The following is a 25,249-nucleotide window of genomic DNA, read 5'->3' as shown; positions in this document are numbered from 1 at the left end:
CTAAACATCAGCCTCAAGCTCAACTCGCGCTGCTTTCTTCCCGTTTGTGTTGGTCAGGAGAGCAGAGATGCTGTCGGCTCACGAGCTGGGTCTGTTTGAGGAGCAAATGCATCAGTTGGATCAAAGGGTTAACCCTGGTTTGACCAAATATCTGTGGCTGAGCGGAGAGGCGTCCAGCCTGTTCGTCAAAGAGTGTCTCTCGCATGTTGAGAAGGTTGTAAGACGCAGACTTTATCTGAATGAGGTCAAATGTGATATAATGTGAGGCGCGTCGTTATTCCTGCACTTGCGCTCTCTAGGTCCAGGTGATGGTCAGGAGTTACGTCCAATCCAAACGTTCCATCTCCAGCCTCTGTGAGCAGATCAGTCAAACGCTGCTGGTTACACTCGACAGCAAGACTTTGTACGGGTGAGACCAGACTGTCCAGAAATCCCTCAGAACAAAGTCTGACGCCTGTTTGAGCGACAAAGTACGGAGGGTTTTGCATTTTAGGAGTGGGGAGTTTGAGGAGGAGCAGAAGGCCCATCAGCAAATGTGCCTCCAAAAGCTCAGATCAGCACACAAGAGCATCGTGGACCTGATGACCAACATCTACATCAACTTTGCCAACGATGGCGCCAAGGTATCAGTTTCAACGTCATTAGACACCCATCCTGATGAGACGTTTATTTGATGAAGCCTTAGTCACATGACCCATACAGGACGTTGACCCATGTCCTGCGTGTGGTAAGTGTATCGTAGGAGTAATGTAAGCTGCACGTATGACACTTTATTCAATAGTGAGGTGCGAGCACTGGCCCTTACTGACCGCGCACAAACGTTGCACACACGAGTTGTGCATGAGATGCATAGGTTCCCGTAGGACGCCCACGCAAATTTTGCTCTGATTGTTTCATTTGATATTTTGTTTCTAAAAGTCACGCTGCATCTCACGGGGCAGGTAACTTTTACCTGAACATCCCTAACGGGATCCTTGTGCCGTTTGCAGGATTTGGGGGGTTAAATCCAATTGAAGAATCCGTACAACAGGCCTCCTTCTCTCCGCTTCACTCTTACTTACCCTCAAGTGTTGTTTAAGTGTTCCCTATGACCCACGCTTACAGCACACTCACAGAAAAACCTGTGCGAGAACATTTTCGCTCTACAGGCTCCCCAAGTGGTCTACGACCTAGATATGTCCCACTGACCACCTGCTTGCCCCGTACAGGTATGCCAGCGTCCAGCCCGTATCCACCTGAAAGGGCAGTAGTGACTAAGGCTTTAGTTGACTATAAGGGAGAGTTTGGTCTTTTACTTTTTGCTGTTGGTGCTTTTGTTTTGAAGGTGCAGGAGCATTGGATGGCCTTCACAGAAACGGTGGACCAAATGGTGGAGAAAGCGCTGACCATTGCTGTCACAGACTCCATGAGGAAGCTCTCTGCTGTCATCAATGGCAACAGCCGCGCTGTTTTCAAAGTGCTTGTGGAGCTGTCCCAGCCAGCACCTCCAAACAAACCAAAGGTGCCAACTCTCTGTATTACACACTCCTAATCCTCAACAAAAAACGTTTTACCTTGCTGCATACTGGAAGCTCATGGTTTCATGTGAAAAAAAGCTAAAACTGTAGCCGTGTGCAAGGAAATGCACTAAGTAATGCAGTAGATGCATTTCCAGCTGTCATCCCCGGGTAGGAGGGAATGTCTGACTACAACGACACAAAAAAGACTCCTTATAAGAGAAATTACATATTCACTACATTGTTAAATGTGGAGCAAAAGCTGAGAGTCTAGCTTTTGCTCATTTAAACCATCGACTGTATACAAGTACTGGAGTAGAAAATGACTTCCCTACCAGCTTGAACCGGATGAAGTCAATTCAGTTGCCATTTTTCCGTGAACGGACTCCGCCATGTTGGAGCCAGACAACTTCAGCGATTTGTCTTAGTCAGTCTGAATGTTTCTATGGCAACCACTCTTGTGAATCAGGAGGGAGATTGTTGGAAGGGCACTTGAAAGCATGCAACGCGATTATCTGTCCAATGTTGGACAAGTTGGAGATGGGGGCCAGCAGCCTCCACATACTTTTATTGAGGCATCTGATTGGCCAGTTTATAATTTGAATACGTTGCACTACAGAAAACAATTTGAATTAGTGAGGAACATGTAAGAATGGTTATTCTGACAGATAGAATGACTGAGTTATAGCTGTTATTTTTTCTATAAATGTCTTTTTGGCTACTTGTTGGAACATGAGGGGGGGGGGGGGGGGGGGGTCAGTCCAGTTCTCTTATACAATCAGCGGTTCAAACACAATTGAAGAAAATCAGATTCAGTTCAGTTTAGTTCTCTAAAGTTACAAAAATGATCCCTAACTCTGCACACTTGTTGCCTGTTGGTGGTTTGATCAGAGCCTGCAGAGGTGCAAAACCGTGCAGAATTGTATCCGTTGTAGAGGCCGGCTTCCTTTTCCGTCATGACCGACAACAAATGCACGATGATAAAAAGTAGGCTTTTGTTTTCAAATGTTTGTTTTCTTTTGTCCTTTTCAATCAATCCTCTCTCTTTCACTCGTTCCAAAGCTCTTTCCAAACGTTCCCAGGAAAAGGCGAAGCCTTGAATCCTGCCTGTTTGTGTGGTTTTTGCACAGATGCAGTTCTCACCAACTCTGAGCAAGCTCGCTGAGATTGTAAAGATCTTGCCTCAGCTCACCCACATGGTTTCAGAATTCAAGCGGCTCCCAGAACTTCTGTGCGGCAGACGGTCTGAGAGGAACCCCGTACACGTCAACATAGGTCGGAATTTGGAATTGAAAAACAGCTGATGTTTTTATTGGTCTCCCGTTTCACCTGATTGTTCCGTTTTTGGATTCATTAGAGCAAGACGTGATCCTTAAAAAGATTCAGGCTCAGGTCACTGCAGGGATGGTAGCCAACGCCCAGCAGCTCCAGGCCTCTTTGAAGAGCTGGGAGAAATACAGGCCCATCTGGCTGCCCGACAAGGACATGATGATCCAGACGTACAACAAACCCGACCAAAAAGCCTCGGATTTTGACAGCAGTATTCAGAGGTGCGCAGTTGCTCCAAAAGGCAGGAACAAATCCCATCGTTCTGAACAATCATCGCTGTGGCTCTGTCCTTTTGCAGGTACTTGGAATACGCAGAGAACGCAGAACACGAGGAGACGCTGCTCAAGATGCAGTTTGTGATGCTGGACTTCTCCCCGCTGAAGCTGTCCATCATGCAGCACTGCCACATGTGGCAAACCAAGTTCACGCAGCTTCTGGGCGGGCTGGCCAGCTCCAACCTCACAGGCCTGTACGCCTACATGGAGGACAACGCTAAGAGGTGCACACCTTTCACTGACTCCTCTAGAACTTGTGCTGTCTTGTGGGGTCCAGATGACCCCACTCCCAACGTTAACGTGCCTCCGAGGCACGTTAACGTTGGGAGTGGGGTCATCTGGACCCCACAAGACTAAGGTTAGATTTTCTTTTTATTGAACTAAAGAGCCTTCATTTGTGCTGAGAAAAGACCAGATTTTTAACAGTTTTTAAGCAAAAATCTGACATTTAAAAGTCTCCTGATTGGATTTCCTGTTATGACTAGTCTCTACACTGCAAAAGAGGAAAAAGAGCAGAAAATCATGAGAAAGAAGTCAAACTTTCTGTCCATGCAGCAAGTGATTTTTATCCAACAAGAAATCTGATCATGAGAATTTCACACTTTTCTTTAAAACTATTTTTCAAAAAGGGAAAAATTATCTAAAAAAAACTAACTTAGATAGAATTATGTGAACTGAATGTTATATAGCTCACTAATAAGTAATTTCTTAGGCTAGATCTAAGCATCCAAATTACAAATGGTTTGTAATTTTTAAGTTTTAACTTAAATAAAGTTGTTTTGATTACAGTGACAAAAATCTAGAGTAAAAAAGTGGAAATGACTCGTTTTAGAACAAAATCTGAATGAGAAAACGGTCGTAGTACCAGTTGACCCATCTACTTAAATCCTCATAAAATCCAAGAGTAGGACTTATTCTTAGAGCATAAATATACATTTTTGTTCTCTTTCCGTCTAACTTGTGTACATTTATTGAACTTTAAACTAATATCCTTGAAATTGAATCAAAAACTACAGTGCCTCTTAAAAGTTCAGAAAATAAATAAAACTGCAAATAAAATGTAATGTGGCATTTATGTCTGTTTTTGTGTCCATCAACTAAAAATACCAATTCTCAAAGAGAAATGTCTGAAATATTTAAGTTGAACTTCACATTTGATAAACTTTCTGTCGTTGTCAACTGTGTTCAAAGCTAAAACCTGTCTGTGATATTTAATGTAGCTTCTCTGGGTTATAAAGTAATTCTGTTTGATAAAATGTATGTAGATGGTTAGAAGCCTTTCTTAAATCAAGTCACTTGAGGTTTTTTTTTAAACCTAAATCAAGTTTTTCTGCTGTAAAGAGTGTGGAGCCAGTTTGTTTTCACTCATCGTAATAGATTTTTTTTTTCTAGGTCTTAACTCTGAATGAGATAAAAAGTTCTCGACTGTGCCGTGTGGAGCTAAATTATGTTTGAACCTGGTAAAATATCTTGTATGTATAAAAACATGGTTATAATCTTTGCAAGGGTTTAATAGTCTGCAGTGCACAGGGCTATTTAGGCTTTTAAACCCCCCCCCCTCCAAAAACCAAATCTTTTGCGGTTTCCTCTGACTGTGCCGTCTTTTCCATCTGCCTTCAGATTGGGACAACCGCCTCAGACGCTGGAGGAGCTTGAAGAACGTTCAAAGCTGCTGGAGACGCTCCACAACAACTCCGCCAAAACAGAAGCTCAGATTAAGCTCATCCAGGAGGAGTTTGCTGTCCTCCAAAAATACGACGAGGCCGTGGAGAACCCTCTCAGTGACGCGGTCATTAATGCATTAACCTTCACCCTCTGGTGCTTTTACTTTGAAGACTTTTGTTGCAGCATTTCCACTTTTCCTCCCTAAAAAAAAGAAAAATCATAAAGCTGTATAGCCGTACGCTATGATATGTAAGGAACAACATCCGATGCCATTAGCTTCTGATAATGGACACGTCGGACATTATCACGCTAATGCCATGGTCATGGTCTTTGTACTTAAATCTTGTTATCTTAAACATTTAAATTGTTTTCCACAAAACCCAGACTTTTTGATACTCTGTGTGTAATGTTGTCATGGTAACGGCTTCCGACTCCTGCATTCAAAAGTCACGTTCACGCGTAGTTATATAACGCGTTACGGCCGTTTTGGGGCTCTGCGCACAAACATGCGGCCATTAAACGCACGCTGAAAGTTCAACCAGGTGTCGGTTACAACTTTTTATTGGATACACTGCAGCCAATCAGAATCAAGTATTCATGGTATAGTGTTTATCTACAGGATAGTTTTGTAACAATAGCTTTGCACATTTCTTTACATAACTCTTATTTTTGGCTTTATAGAAAAATCCAGAAAACTTTTTTGGAAACTTGAATAATTTGAGATGAGATGTGATCTGAAATGTGTGGAAGTTACAGATTCTGAAACCTGCTGTGGATTTAGGAGCCTGACCTTGTTTCCATAGAAACAGACTCAAATGTTATCATACTGGGAACTCTCTTTATTTTTCTCTTAACTCGTCTCAGGTTAACATTGGATATTTTTTCGGCATAGACTACAGCAACATCGTGATTTAATGTGTTCAGAAAATGGATGGATGGATGCAGACTTCAGGATCCCATTGCATGCATGCAAGGAATTCGGTTCCTGAAGCCCATCCTAGCTGCTATTGTGCGAAGGCGGGGTCACCCCAGACAGGTCGCCAGTGCATCACAGGGCTGCTTTACATATTCATATTTTATTTCATATTTGGACCTAAATATATTTTAGGCCCCTGAATTCTTGATCCCTTCTCTTTCTACACTGAGTTGTTTGTACGTGAAACGGCTCCGCATCTCATGAGGAGAAGGTTTCATCATTTGTGTCCGTCCCGCTGCAGGTCCAGAACATGTTTGAGGGACTGGCTGAGATGTGGCTTCGGTTCCAGCATGTTCTCGTCGACGCTGAAGGCTTTCTGCAGGAGCACAGGAAAACGTTTGCGAGCGCCCTGGTCCTCTCCTCAGAGAAGCTGCAGAAAAAGATCCAGGCCACTGTGCAGGAGTTCCACCGCAAAGGTTCCACGCTCCACTCCTGCTTTTAAATACTCGCGCGTGTTATTTGTCTCCTGCTGCATCTCCTCTTTTTGCATGTTTAGGTCCATTTTACAGCACCCTGACGGCAGATTCGGCTCTGAAAGAAATCGCCAAGCATCGCAGAAACGTAGAGGCTCTAAAGCAGAAGGAGACGAGCATCATTTCCAGACTGGCCTTCTTCCAAATCAAAGACACGCCTTCCAAAAGTATCCAGGTGTTGGAAAAGGTGTGACGCAAGAATTCACGTCGTCTTCGTGCCTCAGGCTTTGTGTTTGAAGGGTCTTTCCTTTTCCAAGATTCCTTTGGTTCTGAAGTCTCCTCCTGTCTGCATGTGTGTTGAGCAGAGTTTAGATAAACTCCAGCAGGTCTGGGAAATCACCAAGGAGTGGGATGAGAACTGGAACAGGTGGAAGCTGGGGCGGCTGGCCTCGCTGCAGACGGAGAGCATGGAGGACGCCGCCCAGGACCTGCTCAAAAAGCTGCAGACGCTCCAGAAAGAGCTGAAGGTCAGCCTTGTAGAAAAAAAAAAAACAAAGTCCTCACGTGACCAACTCAGCGGTGAGGACTCCGTCTCTGCAGGACGAGGAGTGGGAGATCGTCGATGAATCCAAGAAGAGGATCGAGCGCTTCAGACAGATCCTCCCCGTCCTCGCTCACCTGAGGAACCCCGCCATGAGGGACAGGTACTCATCCAACCAATCACAACTAAACCTGTTTCTTTGACTAAAAAGCCCTTAAAAGTAGCGGAAAGCTTCCTGGTGCTGCTGCTGGGATCAGGCCTGTAGCTCTACACCTCCACATCTCCGTAGTTGTTTTCTGGATGTAGGGGGACAAATACGAGGAGCTCATTTTTTGCCAGCTGCCTTTATCCCCTCACTGTTCAGAAACTTCAGGCTCTTCATTCTGTCTGAATACACACAGAATTTCCCATCAGTCTTTGCTGCAGTCTGGAGTTTAAAGTCTTGATTTGTGGCTAAAAGCACAAAGGATCCACTTGACCAAAGAATTGATGTTAATTAGCTGATCTCATGAAGCTCGTGTGCTTAACGACTGACTAAAGAAACCCAGAGAGGAAGACGAGCTGCGGATTAACTAGGAACGTGATGATGAAGAACGCAGCTCATAAAAGGGCTGGAAAGCCTCTCTGGTCACGTTCCTGAATCTCTGACATGGGATTGAACATAAGGAGAGATAAAAGTGCTTTTACTCTGTCTGTGTTCTCCATCTGCAGCTTCTGCAGAGCACACATCTGTCACCACGTTACACAAACATTTCCTAAACGTTCACACAAACTGAAGCACAGCTACACTACAGAGCATCTACGCAAAAGCTTGTTCTGCGGTCGACCTTTCAGGCTGTGCTCTAACGCGTTTCAGACACTGGAAGCAGATCTCCGAGGAGCTGCAATGCGACGTGGACCCGACCAGCGCCGACCTAACCCTGGAGAAGATCGTCTCTCAAAGCTTTCACACTTTTGCCGACAAAATCGCCGACATCTCAGGAGCTGCCACCAAGGAGCTCTTCATCGAACAGGTCCAGAATTTCTATCTTTAATAGGAAAAAGTCCTTACAAAGATCCTGTTTAGGTTCAATTCAAATTGAAATTAAATTCAAAATAAAAAAGGAAATGGGAGAAAAGTGCTGGAAGACAGACCAGGTCCGAGGGAAAGGATTGAACATGACGGAGTGTCTCCCAAACAAAAGCCTGTTAAATCTCGCTTTCCTTTGGTCTTTTCTTCAACTTCATTGGGAAGAAGGAGAAACAGAGGAGATTCTAAAGGAAAGATAAAAAGGAGATCTGTACGGTGGCCCTGAAGTTCAAATTGCATCATCAAATCAGTAAACGCAAACTATATTAAAGATCACAATTTAAAAAAAAAGCAAGAACAAACCAAAGAAGACCCGAAATTTTAGAAATCAAGAATAAATTCCAGGAACCAGAACAAAGCCAAAAAAAAAAAAATCAGAAAACAAAAGTCCTTTCTGAAAATCCAAATGAAGCATAATAAGAAACTGGAAAAAATGTAGGTTTTATTGGACATCGCTGATTTGATGCTGACATTTTATCTTTCAGAGTTTAAAAAAAGTTTGCGTTTAACTTTTCAGGGTCTGGAGAACTTCACCAGAACGTGGGAGAAAATATTTCTGGACATAATTCCTTACAAAGACGAAGGCCACCTCCACCTGAGGTTAGACATGTGACCTTAAGCTCGCTAAAACGCGAGAACCGCAGCTTTTATCTGAACCCTTTGATTGTAGAAGTCGATCTTTACATTAATAATTGCTTTTTGGTTGCCTCTGACGTCATCGTCTGTCATCCTCCTTGGTCAACTTCAGAGGCACGGAGGAGATCTTCCAGATGCTGGATGACAACCAGGTGACTCTGTCGACGATGAAGGCGTCCCGGTTCGTCAGGGCCTTCCAGCAGCAGGTGGATCAGTGGGAAAGGCAGCTGTTTCGCGCGCAGGAGGTCTTGGAGATGATCCTGGCTGTGCAGAGGAACTGGATGTATTTGGAGGTAAGTGAAGCTCTGGCCTGAGGTTGTGGATTTGCAGATTCTGTGGTTGACGTTCAGTATGAATGTGTCAGAACATTTTACAAGGAAAGGACATCAAGAATCAGCTCCCTCAGGAGTGCAAAGACTTCCAGGCTCTGAGTGATTCTTGGAAAGGATTAATGAAGCATTTTCGTCAGAACAACAACGCTTTAACAGGAACGCAGCATTCTGGTAAGAACAACTTTGTTGTCTCTTAAGAATCTCTATTATTTTGACACAAGCAGCTCTAAATGGTTGACTCATCTCCCTTTCAGGGTTGCTGGAGAACCTGTCAGACATGAGTGCAAAGATGGAGGAAATCCTGAAAGCCCTGGACATGTACCTAGAAACCAAGAGGCAGATCTTTCCGAGATTCTACTTCCTGTCCAATGATGAAATCCTGGAGATCCTGGGACAGTCGCAGAACGTCGATGCCATGCAGCCTCATCTGAAAAAATGCTTCGACAACATCAGGCGCCTGGAGCTAGACAAGGCGGGAGCATTTGTTTCTTTAAATAAACGTTTTTCTGCTGCTGCTTTTTATATATTCATCTCTAAACTCAAAGATGTTCTGCCTCAGCCAGAAATTCGATTCAAAAACGACTTTTGTGTTGTTATTTTTTTAACAGAGCGGTGAAATTAAAGCCAAAGCCATGGTGTCCGCCGACGGGGAGTCTGTCGCTTTCAGCCACCAGGTTCTGCTGGCTAAACCTGTGGAGGTACAGCACTCTGACATGGAGAACCTGATTTGAGTGATGCTTATGGCATTCATTCGGAATCATTCCACTGTTTTAATGCTTCTGGACCTGAAATCTGCATCTGATACTGTGGATCATACATTATGATTGTTCGCCTTTGTGATTATTATGGTCTTTGAAGATCTGTTTTTAATGTTTTCAATGTTGCTGTAGGTTCATTAAACTTCTGAAATAATGGAAAAAATATCTTGTGGCGTTCCCCAAGGTGTTGTCCTGGGCTTATTTTATTCCTTATGGGACAATAATTAGAAATATTAGCCACATTTGCTATCATTTTTATGCAGATGACATCCAGTTAATTTGCTCCTTCCCTGACAAAGATTTGATTGAATTCTTAACTGCTATTACATCATGGTTTAACCATAGGGTGGCCGCGTTGCAATGGTAGAGAATACAACCTCCGAACGAACGATTGCAGGTTCAACTCACGCCTTGTGTCAAAGTGTGCGTGAAAGTATGTTTCAGCTTAAAACCGGCTTGCCCACATTGCTTCTGACGGTTTTAAGTAGCGCCGGTGTTCAGCAGTGGAGCCACCATCAGCGTGTGAATGGGACTGTGACCGTAAAGCCGTTTAGGCCTTCGAAGTAGGTAGAAAAGCGCTTCACAAGTATACGCCCTTTACCATTTATACTTCAATGGTCAGAAGACAGTAACGCTAGTTTTTGGCCCTGAAAACAAAATCCCTTCAATCAAACAACCTCCAACTTTATACTTTTAAAAATTCTAGGAACCACAAGCAGTCCTGCATTTTTGTGAGCGAAGTGTTCTGTTTGGGTGGTAAGGGACTATGAGGTCTTTAATGTAGGATTTGGGCCAGTCCATGTAAGGCCTTATAGGTTAGCAGGAGGATTTTGAGCTTAACTCTAGATTCAACTGGGAGCCAGTGAAGTGAAGCAACACAAGAGTGATGTGATCTCTTCTGCTAGTTCCTGTTAATAATCTAGCTGCTGCGTTCTGAACAAGCTGGAGACTTCTTAAGGAACTTTTAGGACACGCTGCTAACAAAAAGTTAAGGCCCGTACACACCGGGACGAATTTCGCGCGCGATATTCGCCGACGTTTAACGCTTCGTGACTAAACAAAGGGCACCAATGTGATTGTGCACGCTGACGCGAAAAACGTCACGCGTCAAAGCGTCATTTTTATAAAAAACTCCTCGGGTTCGTTTTTTTGGTTTGACGCGCCGTGTCAAAAACTATACGACCAATGAGAATGGCGCTTTTGCACACATGTCTGGAGCTTCTGAAGTTACAGTAAAACACAACTTGGGGGCCCTCAAACACAAAACTGCCTTTCTGAGCACACATACCAGCGAAGAAGATAGACGCCAATAATGACGGACATTCTAAAATATCCCCGAAAACGCTCTTGATACATTTTCAGCTCTTGTGCCAGTCGATAAAACTCTCCATGTTCTTCTCTTCTCGTAACTATGGGATGTACCCAAAATCGGCGTCTTTTCCGGCGTCTTTCATCATCAACAGAACAATAATTTCTTCATCGCTGGAACTGGAGCTAGAGCTACTGGTGCTGGAAATTTTCATGTTTTCTTTGTATGATTCTGACAAGCGCGTAAATACTTGCTCTCTTCTTCTGAGTGAAAAGCGACTTTAAGAAGCGTAAAGTTGCGCAGCGCCACCGTGTGTACAGGGGGTATTTTTGTTTTACATTAAGCGCCATCTAATGTCAGGGAATGAAATTGCATGTTCGCTCGGCTCATCGTCAGCGAAAATCGCCTGGGTGTGAACACAAAAAATGTGTTGAAAAACGCTGGCGAAAAACGGCTGGCGAATATTCGTCCCGGTGTGTACGGGCCTTTACAGTAATTCTGTCTGGATGTGACAAACGCATGGATGAGTTTTCAGCATCACTTTTACAGAGTATATTTCTGATCTTAGCTGTACTGCACATATATGTGTTGCTTGTTAAATCTTTTGTCTGTGGAAAAATAGTCAAAACAAACAGTTAAAAATGGTTTCTGTCGCCTGAGAAACGTACCCAAATTGAAAACCCATTTCATCTAGACCTGACCTGAAGAGGATTATTCGTGCTTTTATATCCCCTTGTTCAGATTTCTGTTATTCACTTTTTACCTTTTTTAGAAAAAAGTTCAAACAAGTTTATCCAAAACTCGGGGGTGAAACTTTTAACAGGTGCCAATAAATGAGCTCACATTACTCTTCTACTGTCCTCTTTCCACTGGCTTTGGACAAAAAACAAACAAATTCGATTTACAATTTTAACTGTTGTTTTCTTCCTCCCTCCTTTTTCTTTAACAAAAATTATAGATGACAGAATATAATTTAAAAAAAACAGTGATTTTGACATCTCTTTTGGAAGTTGGCCTGAAACACAAAGTGCAACTAAATATGAGTCGTAAAGCTTGAACATCTCATAAAGTGAAACGCTTCTCGCACTCGACAGTCTCTGTTTTGGGTGTTTAAACAAATTTGCTGTATTACCACTTTTGGTAGCAGCAGCCATCAAACAGATTTTGCAGCTTGGTTTTTTTTTTTTTTTGCTTCAAGTCTGAAATGGCAACAGAACTGAATGTGTAACTGTCGTTGAACTGGAATATGCTCCTCTTTGCTGGTCGCGTGTCTTGACCTCAGTCCAAACAACACGAGCCCAAGAAAGGAGAGTGCTGGGAACACAAAATCCCAATGTCAAAATAAATCTTCCTAAACAGCAAATGCAAAATCATTGATAAAATCGATTTATCGCCAAGACCTTGCTCCCAGTCAAATTAAGAATTAATTAGCATTCATTGTTGACCTTTAACCCCTTACTCGTTGTCTTATCCTTTTATTTCCCTAGAACAAAAACTTCAAACTATTCACAAAACTTGCAGTAAAATTGTAGGAGATGGTACCTTCCAAGTGGTCGCTCCTCGTCTTTAGAATACCCTAGCTTTGACATTACCACACATGGCATCAAAAATGTTATTCAGAAGAACTTTTTGTTGATATTAATCCGTCTTAACTGTGACTAAATCTTTATTTTAGCTTGTCCTGTGATTCAGAGGATTGTTTTAATATCCTGTTTCTGCATCCTGTTCTCCTCACTTTTACCATTGTAAAACAGTTTATCTGGGAAAGTTGATGAAGAAATAAACCTTTACTCTCTTATCAACAAAACGGGTGCTTCTGCTTTATTTAGGTGTGGCTGTGTGACGTTGAAAGAGCCATGAAAGCTTCAGTAAAGAACTCTCTGAACGGATGCCTCGCAGACCTGAAGAAACTGAGCGGTTCTAGAGACAAGTGGGTTAGAGACTGGCCGGGACAGGTACGTCCGTCTGCAGCTGCTCTCTAAGGACTCACTTTGGAGTAACTCCATCCACACAGATGACGCAGTTCATCCTCTTCTGTCAGAAGCCGAATGTTTTAAGGTGTCAAGAACTTCCTCTTTTCTAGATGGTAATCACAGCCAGTCAGATCCAGTGGACCTCTGATGTCACTAAAGCCCTCATTGCCTGCAAGGAGAATGGAGACAACAACGCTCTGAGGTCGATGAAGAAAAAGCAGGTTCTCTGTGAAACCCACTTAAAAATCCATTTCTTTGGTTTTGAGTTTTGCCTCAAAGCTCCTCCTGTCCTCAGCTCTTCCTGCTCAAGTGCTATCTGGAGATGATTCGGAAGAGTTTGCCCAAAGTCCTGCGCCTGAAGGTGGTGGCGCTGGTCACCGTGGAGGTCCACGCACGGGACGTCATAGATCAGCTGGGAAGGGCGGGCTGCGATGACGTCAACGCCTTCGAGTGGCTTTCCCAGCTGCGGCTGTACAGGAAGAAGGAGAAGGTGGGAGGACTCCTCAGGCAGACGCATCGGGGCTCTGAGGGGTTACAAAAAAAAAAGAAATAAGTGCAGGTGAAGTGAAAACTGATCAATCAAACCCACAAAACAACATTTAAATAAAAATAAAGTTTAAAAAAAACAACAAATGTGTCAAAATAGGGCAAGGAAGAGGAGAACTCCAAACAGAAAGAACCAAAGTGAGGACTTGAACTGAATACTTCCTGCTGTGAGGAGAGAGCACTAACTACCATGCAGCCCATGATGTGTTACATCATTGAACATTTGAAAGAAAACAAAAGTATGAAAAAGGTTTACATTTACCATCAAAATTTCCATTTTTTCCCTTATTTCTAAGCACATGCTATGCATATCTTGATCAATCATCAACCAGAATGTAAGAGAAACAATAACAAATTCATGGATTTTAATTTGAAAGGCAAAAAGTACACGTAACCAAAATAAAATAAAAAACTACTAACTAAACTCTAATAAGAAAGTCCTGCAAAACATGTCATGTTAGGAAGAAGAAATGATGCAGGGGAAGAAAATAAAGAGAAGACTTCCATTTGTGGATTTATTAAAGCGGAGAAATGCTTTGCTGCAGCATCACCTTTGATCCCATCATTCATCTTTTTCCCTGAACCTCAAACCTTTTTTTTATTCTTTTTTATTCCAAGTCCTCCTCTGAAAATGTCAGAAGATGAAAGGCTCAGTTTTTGAGGGGATTTAGAGAAATGAGGCAGCTTTACATCATTTACCTTCATTGTTCTGGACATAACTTAGGTTGCATTATAGTTTTTTCTTTTTACATTTTGCTGTTTGGCTGCGATTGGTTTTTTGTGGCTCCTCCCCAAAATCCTAATTAGAATAACCTAAATCAATTTCAGCAATTGATTTGGTTTATTTAAAGCCATTTAAGCAATAAAAGCAATGGAAAAATCAGGATGTCTTCTTGACATTATAATTGCTCCTAGACATAAAAATACTCACATTTTGCACCTTTACCTGCAGTTCTCACACACATAAACAGGATTGTTACAAAGAGTTAATTCATTTCTTAAACAGGCAGGGTTGAAAAAATGGATAGATGGATAAAGGGAGGGAGGGAAGATGGATGGATGGATGGATGGATGGATGAACTGAGTGATGGATCAAAGGGTAGAGGGATGGATTGATAGATACATGGAGGGATAGATGGATACATTGATTGATGATGGTTGGATGCGTCGTTGGCTGGATGATGGATTGATTGGATGATGCATAGATGAAGGGAGAGATGGAAGGAGTGAAACAGGAATGAAGGGATGGATGGCTGCATAGATCAATGGATGGATAAACAGATGGACGGATGTTTTGTGTTTTTTTTAACTTTTTTGTCATTTCAACTTTATCAACTCTCTAAAGTTAGCCACCTGAGCTAATTAAACCTCGGAGCGGCTCAGGTGAGCAGGAAGTCCGCCCCTCCATCGTGTCCAACTGATGACCGCAAGAAACAAACTTTTCCTTTCCCAATCAGAGCTTTTAAAGCAAAAGCATCTTTTGGTCTCAACAGGACGACTACGATTTCATTATCCAACAAACCAACACAACTTTCAAATACGGCTATGAATACCTGGGTAACTCTGGTCGGCTGGTCATCACCCCGCTCACCGACAGGTCACCACCCCACTCTGCCTTCAGCTGCTGAGACCAGCTTTTGGTCGGATCTTTCACAGCGTGGTTCAATCTTCCCCTATAGGTGCTACATGACCCTGACCACAGCACTCCATCTGCACAGAGGAGGCTCCCTGATTGGTCCTGCTGGCACGGGGAAGACGGAGACCGTGAAGGACCTGGGCAAGGCTCTGGCCACGTACGTCATCGTGGTCAACTGCTCCGAAGGGCTGGATTACAAATCCATGGGGCGCATGTTTTCCGGACTGGCTCAGGTAAAATAGAGGTGGAGGAGGAAGATCAAATCTACACACAGACTTCTGCAAATGAAAGAAAAGTCAAACAACATTGAAAATCCTTTTACAGTTTCCCTCCGGGGAGATTTTATAACATTAAATACACCAGAAAAATGCAACACGACCACTATTTTGAAAATTAATGTAAGGGAAATGAGAAGTTAATTTTTTCTCATAACATCTTTGTGATCTGTGCGTGAAGCCTTTTTGTGAAATCTGTAAATAATCATAAAAATAGAAACATACGAATCATCTCCAGATGACACCTGAGCAGGAAGAGCTGAGGAAGGGAGGAGGTTTGAGACAAAACTCAAGCAAGCAGTTTATTCAAGTCACCTGCAAAGTCTTCCTGTCAAATCTAGCGTCTTTTCTTTTTAATAAAGGAAGATTTTAGCCAGGAAAATCATCGGCATTGAAACACAACATTCCTCAGTAACAGGAATCTGTATCATCAGACATGATCGGAGGTTCAGCTTATAATAACACTTATTAAAAATTGTGTGTGAACTCCAGGTTGAAGTTCATCCTTCGGTGTCCTCTAATGCACTAAGTCAAGAAAACGGACAGATATTGCACCTTTTTGTAATTAAGAGGTCTTTTAAACCCTTTGAAATCCACAAAACTAATTTTACTATTGAATTTTCAATGGAAATAGATAATATAATTTAGGAAACGTTGGGACATTCCGTATGTTTTTGCTCACAATAATGTTAATTTATCAAAATATTGACATGTTCAGGAAAAAATCCCCTTTATTTAACCACTGACTCGAATGTGATCCACACATTTTTAACATGGTGTAACTGTAACACGAAGAGTTAATTATCAATGCATTTGACAGAAAATAGTCATTTAAAGAAATGAATAACAATAGATGAGTTATTCTCAATTTATACCATGGTCCGGTTGAATACTCGATTCTGATTGGCTGCTGGGTGTGCGTTAAAAAGTGCTAACAGCACGCCCCAAAAAGAAGTTTGTCACCTATCTCAAATCATCTGTATCACTGCGCTGGAAAAAAAAAAAACAAGAATTAAGGACCCCGCTTCGGACGGTTCAGGCTTCCACGGCCTGCGTTAAAAAGTGATAATGCACACTTCGTCCACCATTAGCCCCTTACATAAAGTTTTGAAAAATCAGCAAGACTTTTCCCACCAAAAGTGTTTTTGAAATTTCATGGGGGCAGCCATTTTGAAATGAGCAGGAAGAGCCCTTCTACTGCCCCTACTGGAATGATGATGAACTACAGGCCAAAAAACATGAACCAAGTTATGCACATTGGGAAAGTGATATGGGGTCTCGTAAATGCGTCTTTCAAATATGAAAGGTTTTTGATTGGGTATTGTGAAACCTCTGATGTGTTGTTGGCCTGAGCAGACAGGAGCGTGGGGCTGCTTCGACGAGTTCAACCGCATCAACGTGGAGGTACTATCGGTGGTCGCCCAGCAGATCCTCTCCATCCTGGCTTCCATCTCCGCCGGGCTCAGTCGCTTCCTGTTCGAAGGGCAGAACATCTGTCTGGTTCCGTCGTGCGGCGTCTTCATCACCATGAATCCTGGTAGGACGCCGCTGGTCTACGACTGCATGTGTTTGAAGTGACCATGAGTAAGGAGCTTCAGCTTTTGTCTCAGGGTACGCCGGACGCACTGAGCTCCCTGACAACCTGAAGTCGATGTTCAGGCCCATCTCCATGGTGGTTCCAGACTCTGCCGTGATCGCGGAGATCCTGCTGTTTGCCGAAGGCTTCAGCAACTGCAAGGTATCTTCCATTTGAGAAGCTACTGGTCTTACAAGAGGCGTTTGTGATTTGTAACCACGTACTTTTACTAAATTTGCTATTGCAAAAGTTTACGCAACAAATTGGAAGCAAAGGAATCAAATGCTGCTTTTCTGGATGAAAAAATGTTTAGAAAAGCTTCAAAGTGTGTTTGATTTCATCACTAATCAGGCTAATTTCCTCACATCTAACATCCATATTTCCATCTTCCTCCATCATGGTTTTTGGGGTCTTCCTCACAGGTTCTGGCTAAGAAGGTCTTCACTTTATACTCCCTGGCCGTGCAGCAGCTGTCCAAGCAGGACCACTATGACTTCGGCCTTCGCGCTCTCACCTCGCTGCTCCGCTTCGCCGGGAGGAAGCGCCGCCGTTCCCCAGAGTTCCCCGATGAAGAAGTGGGTTTCTGCCCGGGGTTTTTCTGTCACACAGTCTGGATTTGACTGAGACCTCATCCACACACACACAGATGAGTTTTCACCTTCTAACTCTCCAGAAGTACCCTTTGGATTTTATCCAGTCCCTGAATGGTGCTTGAACCGGGGCCTTCATAAATGAAAAAAACATGCCAGTGTCTTTCAAAAACATTTAAGAGTGACAGAGCAGCATGTGATAGAGAGCACTTGAACATGTCTAAAGTGCTTTATGTCCTTCTTTCTGACAGCGCTGCATCTCCATACTTACAAACCCTAAACGTATACATGTATTTCACCGCTCATCACCATGACAACGGTCTTTTTTTTATCATGGTACAAATCCATCTTATTCATCAGGTCGCTGAATGAGACACTTTTGCTGTGAAGTACAGACAAACTTTCACTCACTTCGCATTGGGATTTTGGCTGAAGCCCCGCCCACCCTCACGGCCCCACCCGTTCTTATTTGAGCCTGCCCACAATCACTGGAAAGGTAGAATGTTTGGCTATTAACTGACACGTCCAAAACGAAGCCCTGAAATCTGCTTTTTCTAGGGTTTTGGTACCCCTCCCTACTCATAACCTGCTCTTTTTCAGTTTTATCCTTTCCTAAATATCCTGTTTTTGGGGAACCAGCTTCTGTTTAAATATTCACTTTTGTCAAACTGGACTACAGTTACTCGTTTCCCCAGGGACAGAACCACAAACAACATTCAAGCATGACTTCCTCTGCTTTCCTTTCTCCTACACTCAAACTAGTGACTTTTACCGGCAGCAGAACCGAGTCGGCATTCTGCAGAAGAGCACAGTCACAGAGAATTGAAGCCCTAACAGAAGGACTTGCTCTCCTGAGAAACATCTCCAAAGAATCAGCTGAAGCTAAAACCTCAAAACTGTGTTTTTTCTGCCCTCAGGTGCTGCTGATGGCCATGAAGGACATGAACATCGCCAAGCTGAGCTCTGCTGACCTTCCTCTGTTCAGCGGGATCATCCAGGACTTGTTCCCTGCAGTGGAAACTCCTGTGATAGACAACCAGAAGGTAAGCTGAGTGGAGGGGTTCCTCAGGGTTTGTTGGGTTTATGTCTGATGCTCCCTCACTCTGTTTTGTTGTCTCTTTGCAGCTGAAGGTAGCGGTGGAGCTGGAGCTTCGTCGGAGCGGGTTGCAGGTGACTCCTTTCACCGTCACCAAAGTCCTTCAGCTTTATGAGACCAAGAACTCTCGGCACTCGTCCATGCTGGTGGGGAAGGCCGGCAGCGGGAAGAGCGTCACCTGGAGGACTCTGCAGAACTCCCTCAACGAGCTTCACAACCAGAGCCAGCCCGGCTTTCAGCTGGTTCAGGTGAGTTTGAGCAGGAAGACGAGACCCAGTTGTTGGTCATTCCTGAGGAGCACTTTCTTTCTTTGATAGGTGTTTCCTCTGAACCCCAAATCAATGAGTCTGGGAGAGCTTTATGGAGAAAACGACCTTTCTACCAATGAGTGGAAGGATGGCGTTCTGTCTGCGCTCATGAGGTCCGCCTGTGCAGGTACTCGTCAAAACAAATCACTAACAGGGGGCATTCTTTGTTCTTTCTCCTCTAAATTAGTCTCCAGTTTAAGCTTTAGTCACATACACTCAATAACCCAAGAGACATCATGAAAATGGAACGTACCATTGTCGTAAGTATATTTACGACGTCTGAATGATGTTGCTGTACATCCCCCTTGTGCCACACTCTAGTCAGTAGCACGTGTAAGTAGTGACCCCTTACTGCCGTAAAATGCTGAACGCACAGGGTGTGCACGTGACGCGTACAGTAAATGCCTATAGAACGCCCACACAAATCCCACCTGGATTATCTAATGTCCTCATTTCGAACAGTCAGGCTGCACAAGAAGAAGCATGCAGATATCTGGATTCCTGCTGGGGTCTTAAAAAGTCTTTTATGAAATTTGGAAATATTACCTTAAAAAGACTTGAATTATGATAACTCAGCCTTAAACATTGTGCTGTTTAAAACTTCTCTGTTTTACGGAGCCCCTAAAGGGCCATTGAATAAAAAAAAAAAAAAAAACTATTTAAGTAAAAGAAAAAAAAACTAACTGCTGAACAATTCAATTCAATTTTATTTGTATAGCCCAAAATCACAACAACAGTCGTCTCGATGGGCTTCGAAGTAAAACATGAAATCAAAAGGATCACGAATACAAAGAGCTCAATAGAAAAATACTAAAATGAACTAACAAACTGACTAAGCTATACTGGCATCCCTGCCCTTAGACCCCCCTTCGCGGTAAGGAAAAACTTCCAAAAAAACATATCCCGGAAAAAACGAAGAAACCTCAGGGGTGCCCACATGAAGGAGGGATCCTCCCCCAGGACGGACAGGCGATTTACCAGAAATCTTAGAGAAGAATTAACTTATCTAAATCTACAACTACATATATAAAAGTCCAGCAGACGAGCTTCATCCAGCCGTGGTTGTGGGGACAGTCAAAGGCGCGAGTCGAGCCGGAGACAGGAACCACAGCCAGGTGTAGGAGCAGGAGCAGAGATGAGGTACTCGGTCAGGTACAGAGCAGAGACGAGCCAGAGACAGGAACCACAGCCAGGTGTAGGAGCAGGAGCAGAGGCGAGGTACTCCAGTTAGTTATGGGTGCTCACCTGTCAGTAGCGGGTGAGCACCAGTTCTTGCATGGCTTTAAAAAAGTCTTAAAGAAACTTGTAGGAACCCTGGAACAGCACCAACAGGCTCTCCATCCCACCTATTTACCCTCACTGTGTTCACTACGACCCGTTATGGGTCACCTGCATGCCCCGTTTTTAGCCCGCATCCACCCAGAAGGGCAGCTGTGACTGCGGCTTTAACTGGCTCTTAATGTATCTAAGGAAATTGTCTCCTGTGCCTGTCCCAAGTCCGGCTCAAAGCAGAGGGTCGGGCAAATCTTGTTTGAATCATGAGGTGATTTACTGAAGGAGGAAGTAAACACAAAACACGCTTTGAGTTACTGAATATGCAACGTGTGAATATTACCCAGCATTCATTAGTGATGTCTTACACTGCTTGATTGGAGTGAAAATGCGTCACCCTTGTGATGACTTGAGTTCAGTAAAGTCGTTGAGATGAGGTCTTGTGGCGCTGCAGGCTGGAGGTCCGTCTGGGTCACTCCTCTGCTCCTCCGACCTCTTTTCAGATGAGAGGCCCCACGAGAAGTGGCTCCTGTTTGACGGACCCGTGGACACGCTGTGGATTGAGAGCATGAACTCTGTCATGGACGACAACAAGGTCCTCACTCTGATCAATGGAGAGAGGATCTCTATGCCTGAGCAGGTGAGGACGAGCAGGAAGTGACCACAACAACCAAATCCATTTGCTCCATTAAGGACTTTGAGTCTGTTTAAAGGAAGCAAAACTCTAAACGATCAGTGGATTGGCATGGAAATGAAAAATTAATCAATCAACTAGAAGGAGCTGCATTTCCAGAAGAAAATGCAGGGTTGAATGCTGTATTGCTGAAAGAAAGCTTAATGTGTAAAATAAATGGCTGAACTGAGCTGAAAGAGATCAACATTTTAAAAGTAAAATGGTTAAAAAAAGTAAAAACCTGTAAAAGAGGTTAAGCACAAGAATTCCCTATGCATTTTAATGGAGCAAAAATCCTGGAAAATCTTGGAATATCTTGAAAAGTTCAAAGATTTGAAAGACTAAAAGTCATAGCTGAAAGGAATAAGATGAAAGGGTTGAACATTGTAATAGTAGAATGGTAAAAATAGGTGAAAGTTTGAAGAAGTTTAAAATTGCCTCACATTTTGGCACAAAATGGCCGCCAAACTGTAGGTGGTGTTGCCATCCCATAATAATTTTGAACCTTATGTTGAAGTCCAAAACCTTGTGAACATTTCAATATTTGAACGGTGTCTCTAGCCAAAAGAATGTTAAAGTTACAATTGTTTAAAGAAGCAAAGGTGTGGCCAATGGAGCAAAAAGATTGGAAAATCTGGGAATATCCGGGAATATCTGGAAAAGTTCAAAGATTTGAAGGACCAAAATGTCATAGCTAGAATAAGATGAAAGAGCTGAACATTTTCATAGTGGAACGGTTAAAATAGGTGAAAAATTGTAGAAGGAGTTTAGCTGTGAACTTCTGCACGAAAAATTCTCCATGTATTTCAATGGAGCAAAAATTCCCGGAAAACCTGGAATATCTTAAAAAGTAAAAGGATTTGAAAAACCAAAAGTCATAGCACAAATAAGCAGAAAGAGCTGAACATTTTAAAAGTTGAATGGTTACAATCGGTTAAAAATTGTAGAAGTAGTTAAGCGGCGAAAAACGGCGGAAGATAGGTGTAAAGAATAAAATAAATAAATAAAGAGAAACAGGAAAACAAAGGGTTGAATGCTTTACAGCATTCAACCAATAAATAAAGAGAAACAGGAAAACAAAGGGTTGAATGCTTTACAGCATTCAACCAACTAGAAGGAGCTGCATTTCCAGAAGAAAATGCAGGGTTGAATGCTGTACTGCTGAATGAAAGCTGAATTAGCTGAAGAAATGGCTGAACTGTACTGGAAGAACCATGAAAAGTTAAAGGTGCAAAAGTCCTAGCAGGAATAAGCTGAAAAAGTTGAACATTGTAATAGTAGAATGGCTGAAATAGGTCAAAATTTGAAGGACTTAAGCATGAAAGCTGAAATTGTTGAAAAAATGGCTGAATTGTTGAAAATTTGAAGATGTTGCTAAAATGGCTAATAGTACTAGCATTGGAATCAGCATCATCAACTGACTCCAAAAAACACGTTGTTTGAGAGTATTATATTGGTAAAAGCTACATGTTCTAAGTTGATAGAAAATCCACTCTTTTCAAAATGGTGGCTTTTCTATTGATTTTATCTCCATAGCAACCATTTTATGTTTGGGTCGCCTGGAGATGAGGAACAAATCAACCTCGGTTTCAGATGAATCGGAAAAAGTAAACTTTTGGACGTCCTTAGCAACGAACATTGTTTGCTAACCACGCCCACATTCCTTATATGTCCAGATCCAGTGAATTTCAATATGTTCAGTTCCCGCCATGGATGAAGTTTATTGCAACATTTGCTTCAGATTTTGTCAAAAAATGCCCACCAAACAGTAGGTTGTGTTGCCATCCCATAATATTTTCAAAACGTATGTTGAAGTCCAAAGCCTTGTGAGCATTTCAATGTTTGAACGGTGCCTCTAGCTGAAAGCTTGTTAAAGTTATAATGCTTGAAAGCAACAAAGGTTTTCAAGGATTCTCCATGTATTTAAATGAAGCAAAAATCTTGGAAAATCCTGGAAAATCTTGGAATATCTTGAAAAGTTCAAAGATTTGAAAGACTAAAAGTCGTAGCTGAAAGGAATAAGCTGAAAGGGTTGAACATTGTAATAGTAGAAGGATTAAAATACGTGAAAGTTTGAAGAAGTTTAAAATTGCCTCACATTTTGGCACAAAATGGCCGCCAAACTGTAGGTGGTGTTGCCATCCCATAATAATTTTGAACTTTATGTTGAAGTCCAAAACCTTGTGAACATTTCAATATTTGAACGGTGTCTCTAGCCAAAAGAATGTTAAAGTTACAATTGTTTAAAGAAGCAAAGGTGTGGCCAATGGAGCAAAAACATTGGAAAATCTGTGAATATCCGGGAATATCTGGAAAAGTTCAAAGATTTGAAGGACCAAAAGTCATAGCTGAAAGGAATAAGATGAAAGGGTTGAACATTGTAATAGTAGAATGGTAAAAATAGGTGAAAGTTTGAAGTAGTTTAAAATTGCCTCACATTTTGGCACAAAATGGCCGCCAAACTGTAGGTGGTGTTGCCATCCCATAATAATTTTTAAACCTTATGTTGAAGTCCAAAACCTTGTGAACATTTCAATATTTGAACGGTGTCTCTAGCCAAAAGAATGTTAAAGTTACAATTGTTTAAAGAAGCAAAGGTGTGGCCAATGGAGCAAAAAGATTGGAAAATCTGGGAATATCCGGGAATATCTGGAAAAGTTCAAGGATTTGAAGGACCAAAAGTCATAGCTGAAAGGAATAAGCTGAAAAGGTTGAACATTGTAATAGTAGAATGGTAAAAATAGGTGAAAGTTTGAAGTAGTTTAAAATTGCCTCACATTTTGGCACAAAATGGCCGCCAAACTGTAGGTGGTGTTGCCATCCCATAATAATTTTGAACCTTATGTTGAAGTCCAAAACCTTGTGAACATTTCAATATTTGAACGGTGTCTCTAGCCAAAAGAATGTTAAAGTTACAATTGCTTAAAGAAGCAAAGGTGTGGCCAATGGAGAAAAAACATTGGAAAATCTGGGAATATCCGGGAATATCTGGAAAAGTTCAAAGATTTGAAGGACCAAAATGTCATAGCTAGAATAAGATGAAAGAGCTGAACATTTTCATAGTCGAACGGTTAAAAAAGGTGAAAAATTGTAGAAGGAGTTTAACTGTGAACTTCTGAACGAAAAATTCTCCATGTATTTCAATGGAGCAAAAATTCCCGGAAAACCTGGAATATCTTAAAAAGTAAAATGATTTGAAAAACCAAAAGTCATAGCAGAAATAAGATGAAAGAGATGAACGTTTTAATAGTAGAATGGTTAAAATAGGTTAAAAATTGTAGAAGTAGTTAAACGCCAAAAAACGGCGGAAGATACTATAAGATACGATAATAACTAGAAGGAGCTGCATTTCCAGAAGAAAATGCAGGGTTGAATGCTGTACTGCTGAATGAAAGCCGAATTAGCTGAAGAAATGGCTGAACTGTACTGGAAGAACCATGAAAAGTTAAAGGTGCAAAGTCCTAGCAGGAATAAGCTGAAAAAGTTGAACATTGTAATAGTAGAATGGCTGAAATAGGTCAAAATTTGTAGGACTTAAGCATGAAAGTATGAAATTGTTGAAAAAATGGCTGAATTGTTGAAAATTTGAAGATGTTGCTAAAATGGCTAAAAGTACTAGCATTGGAATCAACATCATCAACTGACTCCAAAAAACACGTTGTTTGAGAGTATTATATTGGTAAAAGCTACATGTTCTAAGTTGATAGAAAATCCACTCTTTTCAAAATGGCGGCTTTTCTATTGATTTTATCTCCATAGCAACCATTTTATGTTTGGGTCGCCTGGAGATGAGGAACAAATCAACGTCGGTTTCAGATGAATCGGAAAAAGTAAACTTTTGGACGTCCTTAGCAACGAGCTTTGTTTGCTAACCACGCCCACATTCCTTATATGTCCAGATCCAGTGAATTTCAATATGTTCAGTTCCAGCCATGGATGAAGTTTATTGCAACATTTGCTTCAGATTTTGTCAAAAAATGCCCACCAAACAGTAGGTTGTGTTGCCATCCCATAATAATTTCAAAACGTATGTTGAAGTCCAAAGCCTTGTGAGCATTTCAATGTTTGAACGGTGCCTCTAGCTGAAAGCTTGTTAAAGTTATAATGCTTGAAAGCAACAAAGGTTTTCAAGGATTCTCCATGTATTTAAATGAAGCAAAAATCTTGGAAAATCCTGGAAAATCTTGGAATATCTTGAAAAGTTCAAAGATTTGAAAGACTAAAAGTCGTAGCTGAAAGGAATAAGCTGAAAGGGTTGAACATTGTAATAGTAGAAGGATTAAAATACGTGAAAGTTTGAAGAAGTTTAAAATTGCCTCACATTTTGGCACAAAATGGCCGCCAAACTGTCGGTGGTGTTGCCATCCCATAATAATTTTGAACTTCATGTTGAAGTCCAAAACCTTGTGAACATTTCAATATTTGAACGGTGTCTCTAGCCAAAAGAATGTTAAAGTTACAATTGTTTAAAGAAGCAAAGGTGTGGCCAATGGAGCAAAAAGATT

The 25,249-nt window shown here is 42.0% G+C and overlaps 1 protein-coding gene across 2 annotated transcripts in view; it reads left to right on the top strand.

The window, feature by feature from the left end:
- The window catches only part of dnah2 (dynein, axonemal, heavy chain 2), a 76,430-nt gene that overhangs the window by 8,184 nt on the left and 42,997 nt on the right, over positions 1-25,249 (top strand). For both annotated transcript variants that reach the window (XM_023966257.2, XM_078936298.1), the window contains 30 exons: positions 58-214; positions 300-409; positions 494-623; positions 1,325-1,501; positions 2,627-2,771; positions 2,854-3,046; positions 3,124-3,324; positions 4,721-4,889; positions 5,983-6,157; positions 6,238-6,401; positions 6,520-6,681; positions 6,755-6,858; positions 7,552-7,708; positions 8,282-8,364; positions 8,513-8,693; positions 8,765-8,903; positions 8,987-9,204; positions 9,341-9,430; positions 12,629-12,754; positions 12,883-12,993; positions 13,068-13,262; positions 14,812-14,915; positions 14,998-15,187; positions 16,586-16,766; positions 16,840-16,967; positions 17,228-17,380; positions 18,313-18,438; positions 18,521-18,739; positions 18,809-18,926; positions 20,575-20,711. In XM_023966257.2, coding sequence (XP_023822025.1) covers positions 58-214; positions 300-409; positions 494-623; positions 1,325-1,501; positions 2,627-2,771; positions 2,854-3,046; positions 3,124-3,324; positions 4,721-4,889; positions 5,983-6,157; positions 6,238-6,401; positions 6,520-6,681; positions 6,755-6,858; positions 7,552-7,708; positions 8,282-8,364; positions 8,513-8,693; positions 8,765-8,903; positions 8,987-9,204; positions 9,341-9,430; positions 12,629-12,754; positions 12,883-12,993; positions 13,068-13,262; positions 14,812-14,915; positions 14,998-15,187; positions 16,586-16,766; positions 16,840-16,967; positions 17,228-17,380; positions 18,313-18,438; positions 18,521-18,739; positions 18,809-18,926; positions 20,575-20,711 — 4,543 coding nt within the window. The remainder of the gene's footprint in view (positions 1-57; positions 215-299; positions 410-493; positions 624-1,324; positions 1,502-2,626; positions 2,772-2,853; positions 3,047-3,123; positions 3,325-4,720; positions 4,890-5,982; positions 6,158-6,237; positions 6,402-6,519; positions 6,682-6,754; positions 6,859-7,551; positions 7,709-8,281; positions 8,365-8,512; positions 8,694-8,764; positions 8,904-8,986; positions 9,205-9,340; positions 9,431-12,628; positions 12,755-12,882; positions 12,994-13,067; positions 13,263-14,811; positions 14,916-14,997; positions 15,188-16,585; positions 16,767-16,839; positions 16,968-17,227; positions 17,381-18,312; positions 18,439-18,520; positions 18,740-18,808; positions 18,927-20,574; positions 20,712-25,249) is intronic.

This window comes from Oryzias latipes, chromosome 18 (genome assembly GCF_053564925.1).
Source record: "Oryzias latipes strain Hd-rR chromosome 18, Olatipes_Hd-rR_3.1".
NCBI lineage: Eukaryota > Metazoa > Chordata > Actinopteri > Beloniformes > Adrianichthyidae > Oryzias > Oryzias latipes.
This window is presented reverse-complemented; position numbering and strand designations above follow the sequence as displayed.